This window comes from Mya arenaria, chromosome 8 (assembly GCF_026914265.1).
Source record: "Mya arenaria isolate MELC-2E11 chromosome 8, ASM2691426v1".
NCBI lineage: Eukaryota > Metazoa > Mollusca > Bivalvia > Myida > Myidae > Mya > Mya arenaria.
Genome location: NC_069129.1, coordinates 23,694,875 through 23,707,081, shown reverse-complemented (window position 1 = coordinate 23,707,081; position 12,207 = coordinate 23,694,875). Strand labels below are relative to the sequence as shown.

Genomic DNA, 12,207 nt, shown 5'->3' with positions numbered 1-12,207 from the left:
CCTGTGTTACGCAATAATCAAGAGACATATACGAGAAATAAGCCTCAAATAGCTCATATTACTGCCACAAAAGTATATAACTTTACTCTTTGATGTGGGCCTTTGTGTCCAGTTACATCTGGATATAAAGTCCTAAAACCGATTGTATGCTTCAAAACTCGGCATGGTTTGCTTGGTTTTTCTGCATAAAAAACAACTATTTATGTGACAAAGCATTACAAATTATAATAAAGCAAATGTTTACAACAAGAAAGGGTTCCATTTATAGTGGAATGTCATCGTTACATCACCAATATTTTAAATAAATTGAAGGCTCATTACTTTTTTTGTGTGAAGTGCTTTATTTAAATCTTCTAAGGTATTTTAGAAGTGACAAAATAAATGCATTAGCATGTAAAAGAACTTACTAAACTATTGATAATTTTTTTTTTATGTGGACACCAAGCAATTTGTGATGTAACAAAACAAGCTGGACAGTGAATTCTTCCTCATATTAAAATGATACATGTATAATTTTGTTTGTTTGCAATGTGATTGTTTTGATAGAGGCAGATGAAAGGTTAATCCATTATATGTTCTTTAATCCATTTTGATTATTTAATTTTATGAATACAACTTATTGATTTTAGTTTGGAAGAGAAAAAAATGAGGAAAAAAAAAATTGAAAAAGAAAGAGTGATAAATTGCTTTTTGAAAGTGAATTTTGTGCCATACTTTACAATTGTCTAGTAAAAACTTACTTGGTTTGGTCGCTTGCTTTCAATTGACTTGATATCGAGGTAATGGAAGTTGGCATCAATCTAAAACCACAAAATAATATTATCAACGAATTTAGACACATTTGTAAATGAAACACTCACTGCCCGGCAACTGTATCAGAAGTATGAACCAAACTAAACAGGGCTATTGATGGAAGTAAATATGTATCCTCCCCTCAGGGTAAAAATTTTCGAAATGAAGGTGCCGATTTGAAGATATTAAGATTGAAGATGTCAAGTACCAGTTATTCATATGGCATAGGAGTTGGTTGTAATTATCGAACGTAAAATAGTTAACATGAAAAACAAATTAGATATCCATTTATATAAATAGATTTTTTTATCATGAAAAAACAAACAAACAAACAACAACAACCAAACAGGAAATACCAGTATGACTCTCAGAAACCCTTTTTTTTTATCCCCCCCCCACACACACACACACAATATCTGACATGGCACAGCACAACAAGAAATAAGCTTGACATAGGTGAAACATTAAGTCATATGATATTTGAAAATATTGTTGTTTTCTTCTGTATATGATGTAGCATGTTTTGTATTGATATTGCTGTTGTTTACATATGAACAAAAAAAAGGACTTGGTTTTGAACAAAAGTACTATCATCAACACCTCAGTTCAATGATGAGAGGACTTGTGTCAAGTGATTTCGAAATCTCCAGACAAAACATAAGTATAAATATCAACAAAGGCAATTCTTGTTAAAATACTAAAAACAGAGTTATAATGGTTAATTGTGCACTGCACTTTCCCTCAATATGATATCTGTGCATGTATATGAAGTTTGAAGTCAATATCTCAAAGACATTTCGAGTTAGGCTCAGGCCAAAATTAAGTATAACAAATATAGTAAAGGGAAGAAAATTCAATGAAGATTGAATGTAGCTCTTGCACACTTCACTGCTATCTTTCTTTTTTCAAAGTTTTTCAATCAGTGCCTTTTGAGTTATGGTCCTTGACAAACAGCTTCCTTATAAATACATACTGTAAAAGTAAAAGGGCAAGATAATATAGCAATGACTGAAGCTAGGATTATAGATCGTGCGCATCACACTTGTACAACATTGCCCTCTGTCAATGTTCGAAGTTTCATTGAAGTACCATCAGTTGTGTTTAAGTTATTTTCTAGACAACGGTGTGCTGGCCAAAGCAGGGACTATATATACTTATGCTCTTCTTCTTGAGTAACATAAAAAGTGCACATAATACATGTACTGGACAAAAGTTTAAATATACAGAAAATATCTTTGTACCATGTTTGAGAGTATTTCCTTTGATTTGTCAATACATTAGCTCTCATATCACCATATGGTAAAAAGTAGGCGGAGCTTAAGGGTTCAGTAACTAGAGAGTAGATAAGTTTCGCAGCTTAATTCACTTAAACTGCACGCTATTTATTGAATGTTGTCCTTGACAACATTCTAAAAACAGTTACATCACCCACTGCTCCTGTTGAAGTGCTCGTGTACAATTTCAATTACTCTGGTTGTGGGAGCAGTGACTATTACTTAGTCCTTAAAGGGGCACAGGTTGTCCGGTTAACACAGCGGTTAGCGCACTTGCTTCCCACCAAGACGCCCCGGGTTCGATTCCCAGCCTCAAGGGGCATATGAGTTTGGTTAGTGGTCACAAAGCCAGACAAGTGGGTTTTCTGCGGGTACTCAAGTTTCCCGCCCAAGACCACACTCTCAGTCAACATCGTGCCAACGAGAGTGACTTTAAGTCATCATAACTTTCTTCCAAATCATAAAACAAATACTGTTTTATCTAATATATACAATATAGGTTGATACAAAAAATGTTTTAATATTTTAATGCATTTTTTGTGTTTAACTCATTTGACTTAAACGATCAAACCAAAAAGGCATATATAATTTAGGTACAGTAGTCTGTCAAACAAATATTAGCCTTTATAACTAGGATATTTGAATAAACAGCTACATGGCCATAAATTTCCAAGTTATAAAAGTGCCACAATATGGCTAATATGTCTTTTATCATTCTGTACACAGGTCATATACATTTTTTGGTTCGATCATTAAGTCAAATGAGTTAAACACCAGAATGCATTAAAATAAAATAAAAATGTGTCAACCTTTATTGTGTCCCATTAAATAAGTTGGTCTTGTACATTTTTTTAATTATATCTTGAATGACCAAAATAAAAAAGGAAAGCATCGAAATTGATCATTAAGTGCTAGTTATATCAGTACAAATTTCCCTGCTATTGAAGCAAACAAAATAACAAAGAAAAAATAATCTGACTGCTATTTATGATTGGAAATTAACCACAAAACGAGGAAGTTAACAGCTGAACTGATCAATTTGCTTAAAGACATGTATCTCACAAGGTTACTGTAAGCAGGAAGACCTTTTAAGTAAAAACTCAAATCATTTCATACCTTTGTTGGAATTTTTGCAGTAAGGATAAATAGCCTGTATGTGGAGAATGCCTGAAAAAGAAAACAATTTAACAAATTACCAATTTTTTATTATTGTCATTTGTTTCAGCAAATTTCCAACTTCAGGGTGAAGTTTCGACCAATTTGAGGACACAATTCGGCACTGTTTTCATTGCTGAAAGGTAATTCAGTGTGTCACAGTTTTTAAGCATTGAATTCAATAAATCACAGAGTAAGCTCTGTCCTGGATCACAAAGTGGTCAAATCAAGTGCAAGTATAGTCAATAAATATTGACTAAGGTTTTCATGCACATCAAAAGATCACTAGCAATAGACACCTTGGTTTCACGGAGTGACAACAACGTTTGCAACACTTAAGTTATAACAAATATTATCATGTAATATAATAATCACAGGTAGACTCTAAAATCCCCAAATTATGATCAAATCGGCCGCTGTAAGCAGTAAAACAGCATCAAATATCAGCAACAACAGCATGAACGACCTATTTTGACTGTACATTTTTATTAATCATTACAAATTTTCATTTTCATGAATGAAATCTTGAGTAGAGACTTATTGCGTTAATTTTGTAATTGGAAGGCTCATCGCAGAAGGGATGAAATTTAATAATATTAAAGCGTCGAGTCCTCAAACTGGGGAACCATATGATATCAGGTTTTGTGGGTTTGTGGTGAGAGGAAAATAAAATCCCTAATTGGCAAGTTATCCACATGAACTTTTTGATATTAGTATGTTCAACTTTACACTGGCCTTTATCACAAAAATATGTTTCATAATAGTCAACGACAACATATGACTAATCTTTAGTATACGTAGTAAGGTCAAGAATTGTATGAATATTCACACAACAAAACAATTAATATTATTAAGCAGTGTTAAAGCTGCACTCTCACAGATTTGCCATTTTTACAACTTTTTCATATTTTGTCTTGGAAAGACAATTTTTTTGAGTAAATATCTGCAAACCAATGATATCAGACCGCTGACAAAAGATCAGATTGTAGATTTTGATATTTTCGATCGAAAATTAATGCTTTATGGCTTAAACAGTTACTACTGTAACGGTTTAAGAAAAATGCATAAAACATCAATTTTTCAACTTAAATATAAATACTTGCCATCTATTTTTTGTCAGCAGTCTAATATAACTGGTTTCCATGGATTTTCGCAAAAATTGGCTCGTTCCAAGACAAAAAATTATAAGTTGTCAAAATGTTCAATCTGTGAGAGTTCAGCTTTAAAAGCATCAAAGTGTCAGTACTCAATTGATAAAACAAAATGTGGAAATAAGATACAATTTTTTCTAAGGTTACCTTATTTACATTTATCATTAATGATGTAGAATGTATGGCTGGTGTTACATTCCTCTGAGGGGCGGATCCAGGATTTAATGTTAAAATTAGGCTCAACAAGAGGGCAACATGCGCCCCCTCCCCTAGAACCAAACTATACTTATTGGTTCAAATGATAGCAAGCAAGTTTGGTGTTTTCCCAAAAGAAAAGTTTTGTTATTTTTAGCCTGAAATGATGCAGTATTGAATTATTACTCCGATATTGACATAAAAAAAGACAATGTAGACAATTTTAGGGGGAAAACCCCCATATCCCCTAAATCACTAAGGAAATTAGACTGACAGCGACACACAATTGTCATATAATAATAGTGACATTATGGAAGTTTCAAAACATTATTTTTTCCAGCTTCCCTATAAGGAGCTAGACTCTCAATTTCAGCAGGAACTAAAATGCACAATGCTGAACTGAAAATGAAATTCATACAATATAAAATATAAACATTGTTTCAGCTAAATATAAGAGATACTTCACAAGAAAACCAGGTACTTGAAACTCTTAAAGATGGTCATACTTGTGTTTAATTTTGCCAAGATTTTATAGTAAAGAAAATGAAACTGTTATGACTATCATACAATTACAGCTGATTGGCTCTGATTATCATCAAATTCAGACTAGAAAGATTTTGACAATATTTCGAAGAAAACTAATTCTAAAGCAAAAAATATACTTAAGTAATTGTTACAAGGCAATAGATTGTACTCAAGTACATTTTGGGCTGTAAAATAGTTTTCCCTTGGAATCTAGACCAAAGATTTCAATCAACATATTCAATGATAGAGTACCATTTTAAAATGTGTAAAAATAGATATTATTTTCAATTACTTCTTATGCTCTGTGGTAAAAAGAGTTGAGACTGAGATTGAGATTTGAATTAAGTATATTTTTGATAAAACTTGGAGCCTGCTCATCAAAATCATCGGTTTTTGCAATGAGGCAATCATTTGCCGCTTTTGGTTTCTTTAGCACATTATGTGAGAATATATAGACGTACAGGGATGTGGTTGATCTGGCAGTTGGAGGGCTGAAACCATTTCAGCCATGGGTTCTTGGGGTGCTCTTTGGGTCAAAAGCACACTGCTGTAGAAGAAAAACTGGCTTTTTAGAAGCTCTTTTGAAGGTTCTTCTGACTTTAAATTTGAAGCAAACAGGGATATCAACTCTAACAACCAAAAGCAATTAAGTAACTTTTTTATCAGCTAAAAATAAATCCACGGACAAATCAGATCCCTGACGTACAAAGCGCATACCTATGAAATAAAATCAATAATTTTTCATTGTCTTGGCATCATAATTTTTAGTTTGGAAATATATTTTTTTATTTAAAAATAAAAAAAATGAGTTTGAAAATCCGGTTCCAGTGCTGTAACTTAAGATTTTTTCAATTTTCACTACAGAATTAAGTTGTTGGAGGTTAAAAAAAAAAAAAATTCTACCAACACACATAACAACATAGGTAGGGAAACTATTTATTTTACGTGGCCTCAAATTGTGATTCACAAAATTTAAAGGGTATCTCATAATGCAACTAGGAAGTGCAAGTTTTTGCCTTACAAACAAGTTTATATAGTCATGTTTTTTCAGTTTAAATAAGTCAACCATACACAGGTCTAAGTTATAGATACACCATAATGTGATTAAATGCAAATTTGCTATATGGTGAAGTCTTAAGTGATGCACTTGACAATTATATTAGGGCGACACAGTGATTTATAATGCATGTGTAATTATACTAGGTTCATTTGGCTTAAACAGATATTTACACTCAAAACATTTATAACAACACAATGATGTTTATCTTTTGTTTATGTTAATATCTTTCATCTTTTATTTACCTTAACTGTATAATCTATAGGTGATATTTAAAGTTGTATTGATTACAGTATTGTCACAATCCACGCTTTCTTCCTAGTTGAAATAGCAAAATTCAGCTGATTTTTAAAAAATAAGCATACATACAGCAAGGGATTTTTTTCCATTTAACTCAGAGAACATCGCTAGTGGATCCAGGGGGTGCACCCGGCCTGCACCCCCCCCCCCCAGTCAAATCGTCCAAGTATAATTTTATTTCACTAAAGGAGAAAAAAATTAATAAAATATGCCCAAAATGCACCCTTTCGGACTAGAAATTGTTAACATTTTCTTGGCGGACTACCCCAACACTACCCTGCCAACACTTGAAACTAATTTAATTGGGTTTTAAGGGAGGGGCGCATTTAAAAAAGTTATGCCCCTACATAACGGCCCCTTTAAGGTGGAATCCTGGATCTGCCCCTGAACATACATGTATGTAACTCATGTTACTCAAGTTTCAACATTTAAAATCAAATATGCTGGCCCATTTTGTTATATTTTAAAACTTGGATGAAAATCTTTTTTATTGGGATTCTTTTTCTTTTTTAATATTAATGAGAATTTAAATTGTCTACACTTTTGTAGTACATAGGATGAAAAGATTGAGTATAGTTTTGTTAAAACTAAAGCAATTCGTGATGAATAACTCATTAAAGGGAAATCTAGTGTTGTTACAAAAATTAAGGATATATTTCTGGATAATCTAAATTTTTCCATCCGCAAGGCCCAATGAGCTGTTTTGTCCAGAATTTCATTTCATTTTGACCTCAAAAAGTGAGCCACCATTATAACCGTGTGTTTTAACAAGATGAGAATATACAATCAGTGTGAGATATCCCTTTAAACATTAAAGCAAAAGTGAGGAGGCTTGCTGTTTACAAATGCATGTATCATAATTCCTACCAAGATTAATGTAAACATTTTGAATGGCTTCCAAGCCAATGTAAGTTTTGTTAAGACCCTAGCGATGGCAACTACCATGCAGACGCTACTTACAAAGTTTTTGTAAAACCAACAAGCTTTTAAAGAAGAAAGTTATCAAGAGAAACTCTGATTTATTTCAAGTTAGCAAATAATCCAGCAATGTTCCACCCAGGTTTTGAAAAAGGCACAGCCATGCTAGGTCAGAAAGGGCACTTTTGATGCCCATTGAATGAGCCTTAATTAATGGGGCTCTTCGATTACAGCGATCAAAATTAGCACAAGCCCGCAAGCCCTGCACTGGTAAAATGTCTTCCGGGCTTGCTCAAATTCTGAAATTTATATAGCAGGGCTTGTTCAAAAATATGATTCCATGCAAAAGTATAAGAATTCAGGCTTGTTCATCCGAAAGTCTAATTTCGATGACTGTGATTAGGTCAATTTTTAATTCCTATTGTATATGTGTTGTAACTACTTTCAAAACTAAAAGTTTTTAATGAATACCTTAGCTGTTATCTTCAATTTAGTGTTGAAATTATATATATTTATTATTATTATACTTATTACTAATAATTGATAATGATTCTAGTCAAACAAAAGGCATAGCAGGGTGTAGTAAAAAGAGTAGCAGTGTGCCAAACCCTGTTATTTAGCCTAGCTTGAGCACGGCATTATTGACTCCTGACCAAACAAGAGCTCAGTTCTTACAACAGCACACAAATAGAGATTCAAGTAAAAATCCTGAAAATCCTAAAACCTTGATTTTTTTTCCTAATCAAGTTTACCTACCAAAACTCGCTGTTCAATCTTTTCTTTTTTTGTTTCGTAGTTGACTAGCCTCTTGATCGACAGCTTGAGTCGTCGATCAAGGCACTCCCGCATACTCTCTGAAAAAATAATCAATAACATATTAAGTGAAGTTCCAACGATCAATAATTCATCGAAAACTGATTGGTTGCGCAAATCAGCAACAATCCATTGTATTTGGTCCTAATTAATCATCGATTCAACCAGCAAGTTTTTTTCTCCTTTTCTCCAGTTACTTGTGTTCAGCTTATTTCCACAAAATTTTCACATTTTCTCCTTTGAGTTCATTTACACATTCGAAAGTGTTCTGATGTTAATTGTTATTGTTTACAATCTGGCTGAAAGCAACAACAACACTAACTACTAAAACCTTCACATAACATAACCATAATTAATGATACTGAGTTATTGTACAAGAACAAAACTGCAATTAAGGTATTGTTAAAAACTGATATAATAATCTGATGTAATATCGATCATCCATTACTCGAGTGGAACCGATTATCAATAGTCAAACTGGAACTGATTCCCAAAATTAAATAACTTATCAATGTCACAGGGTGAAAAAAGTGTGCAACCAGACTGGGGCTCGAACCCGGGACCCCTCGCTATCAGGGCAACTGCTCTACCGACTGAGCTACCGGACCGCTTACACACCTCCTCACCACCTGTATAGGTATCGGTTCTGTGACATACTTCCCCGCAAACTGGAAATTCGTCCTCGATTTTGAGGAACACCAGTGCTAAGGAATACACAGAGCGCATTATGCTGCCAAACAGTGCTGCCACAGCCCCACGTTGGGCTACAAATGTCACAGGGTGAGAAAAATGTGCAGCCAGACCGGGGCTCGAACCCGGGACTCCTCGCTATCAGGGTGAGTGCTCTACCGACTGAGCTACTGGACTGCTTACACATTCCTCACCACCTGTATAGGTATCGGTACTGTGACATCAATAAAAAAAATTCTTTATATAACTTTGATGATATTTATTCACATTTTAATGCATTAAATAATTAACAGTTGCAAGAAACAGTTGCTTAAAGGAAGACTCATAGTGAATATATAAATGTATAGTGCAAAAGATTTAGCCACAGTATCTTTGAAAATCATTTTTAGAATGGGGCCGGGAAAAAAGGCAACATTTTGATCAAAATTAGGATTTCCTATTTCGCCTAAGACTCAGCTGACAAAAGAAAAGCTTGCAGACTTTCATATTTAAGTTCAAAATTTGATGTTTTATGCATTTTTCTTAAACCGTAAGTAACAGTTATAGCCATAAGACATCAATTTTTGAACAGAAATATGAAAATCTGTGATCTGACCTTTTGTCAGCAGTCTTATATCACTGGTTTGCAGTTATTAACGCAAAAAATGGCTCATTCCAAGACTAAAAATAAGAAAGTTGCTAAAACGGTAAATCTGTGAGAGTGCAGCTTTAACATCTTTGTAATGACACTGTCACTATTTGAGGACCACCCGCTATTAGAGTATACTACAAGAGTATCTGGGTCATATTTCATTGAAAATTTAGACCTATAAATCTTTATTAGCATGCATACTAATGTGTATTTTTAAATATACTGATTAGCAGTAGTACGTACAAGTAAATGGCAATGATTTTCAATATGCACAAACTAGTGATGAAACGATAATCGAGTACAATCGATTAATCGTCGCTGGCAATGCTATATCGGCGACAATCGATAGTGGTTGTCAAAAATCGATGTCGCTAATGTTACTTCCGGTAACTACGTATTTTTTTGTTCTGTGGCAAAAGTCGAGTAAATGTAAATTTTTCTTTCAGGTAAATTCTCGTTGAGTTTATTTAAACAAGAGATGTCACTCTCTTATACAATTGATGTGAATGTAAACACTTTTGCTTAAAAACTTAAAACCTCTTCCAAAATTACAAATTAATCTTAATTGTTTATATATTTCATAAAACATTCTTCAATAACCTGTCTCTATGATGTAGTGGGTCCGGTCTTTCCTGTAAATACCGGGGATCCCGGCTCGATGCAATCTGTTTTTGAAACCGTTTCTGGTTTGGTTTGTAATTAACTAAATTATTTTTTTGTTGAAAGTTTTATGAAATTAAGATGTTCTAATGAAAAGATGAATATAACAGGTTCACAAAAAATTGATATGCGTTTACATGCTTAAAAAATTAAGATACCTTACATGTTCCAGTGTGCATCATTTTGCAGTTAATGTTTTTTTCGTTTAGTTGTTTAAAGGCAGAACGGGACTATGGAAACTTACTTTCTGTTGCAAAAAGCATGCCTATAGCATCACACGTACTGAATCCAGGTTTAACCATGCTCGTGATACTAATATAGCATCACACGTACTGAATCCAGGTTTAACCATGCTCGTGATACTAATATAGCATCACACGTACTGAATCCAGGTTTAACCATGCTCGTGATACTAATATAGCATCACACGTACTGAATCCAGGTTTAACCATGCTCGTGATACTATGTATTAATAATATATTCCTTATTGATATCATGAACTTTCGATTATTGTTCGATAGTAAATCGAAATGCCTGGTCCGATTCGATTCGATTATCGATAGCAAAAAGAGTCCGATTTTCAAACACTAGCACAAACACTCTTTAAAGTATGAGTAGTCGGGGTCGGAGTCAGGAATAGACAATGTTTTGGGTCAATACAGGATGGATCTGTTTTTTTCTACAGGAAGCCAGTGATTTCGCATGAGTACTATCTGTTATAGTATACTAGTTGAAGCCTTTAAGAAAGGTTCAACGATGTGACTGTGGCAAGTGTCAGCTAATAGCAGGAATGGTTGTGAGTAATTCTCAATGATTAATACACAATTGATGTACATACAATTCATATAAATGCAATCATGCCATGATAATGTATGGTGAATATGAACACACTGTTACAAATCGACATAAAAATTAAGAGTTAATGTAGAATTAGGCTAAGATTTGTAAAATTTGTCAGATCGAACTACGTTCAAAATTTGTTGATAAAAAATGACAAGCATTTTTACAATGGTAAGAAAAGAGATCAGCATTTATAGTTTGTAAATTGAACTAACAATTTTGTTGACAGTGCATATAAACCACCAATAACCGACTTTTACGTAAATAATTTCTTGCCCCACCCACTTATTTTAAACAACCACCTGTTGATAAAAACTTACCAAGAATCTCTCGAGGGACATTATTCATTGACGCCATTGTCAGGACATTAGAGAGTTTTTATTTCGTTCATACAACAGAGATTTAAAACATATGAATGCTAATTTCTTCCAAAATATCTAATTAAACTTAGTTTTAAAGTTAGTCGTCCGAGTGAATCGCCATCTTGTGACGTCACAAAATCTTATAAATAGTAACAAAACCCGGAAGTGTCTTTTATTTACTAACAATACCATATAAGGACGACATTCAGCAATTAATTCATTCATGAAATTGATCCAGTTAATCAATCATGAAATCAAGCAATCAAGCAATCAAACAAACAAACGGTTCTTCTTCTTCTTCTTCTTCGTCTTCGTCTTCTTCTTATTCTCCGCCTCCTCCTTCCCCTCTTCTTCTTCTTCGTGTTCTTCTCCTTCGAGTTCTTCTTTTTCCGCTCCTTCCCCTCTTCTTCTTATTCGTGTTCATCTTCTTTGCATTCTTCTTTGCGTTCTTCGACTTTTCGTCCTTCTTCTTCTTCTCCTCCTCCTCCTCCACCTCTCCTCCTCCTCTCCCCCCTCTTCTTCTTCTGCGTGTTCTTCTTCTTTGCGTTCTTCTTTGCGTTCATCTTTGCGTCTTCTTTGCAGTCTTCTTCATCTTCTTCTTCTTCTTCTTCTTCTTCTTCTTCTTCTTCTTCTTCTTCTTCTTCTTCTTCTTCTTCTTCTTCTTCTTCTTCTTTATATAGATTTTGCCAAAAGCGTGACGTTACGACTTTGTTCTATTTGTCACCTTGTAACGATTTCTCTATTTCTGAAGATTATAAGACATAATTGAGCAATTATTACAATACATATAATTCAATCATGTATAATACAAAGTGAACGTAATTATGTACGAAAAGCCTCGACA

General features: G+C 33.7%; 1 protein-coding gene across 8 annotated transcripts in view; it reads right to left on the bottom strand.

Annotated features, from left to right (window-relative positions):
- LOC128242243 (capping protein, Arp2/3 and myosin-I linker protein 3-like) overlaps positions 1-11,482 on the bottom strand; it is an 83,157-nt gene extending 71,675 nt beyond the window's left edge. For all 8 annotated transcript variants that reach the window (XM_052959333.1, XM_052959334.1, XM_052959330.1 and 5 more), the window contains exons 1-4: positions 11,322-11,482; positions 8,124-8,221; positions 3,183-3,233; positions 741-800 (exon numbers count right to left, since the gene is read on the bottom strand). In XM_052959333.1, the coding sequence (XP_052815293.1) occupies positions 741-800; positions 3,183-3,233; positions 8,124-8,221; positions 11,322-11,358 (246 nt within the window). In that variant the 5' untranslated portion in view covers positions 11,359-11,482. The remainder of the gene's footprint in view (positions 1-740; positions 801-3,182; positions 3,234-8,123; positions 8,222-11,321) is intronic.
- Positions 11,483-12,207: the final 725 nt, after the last annotated feature.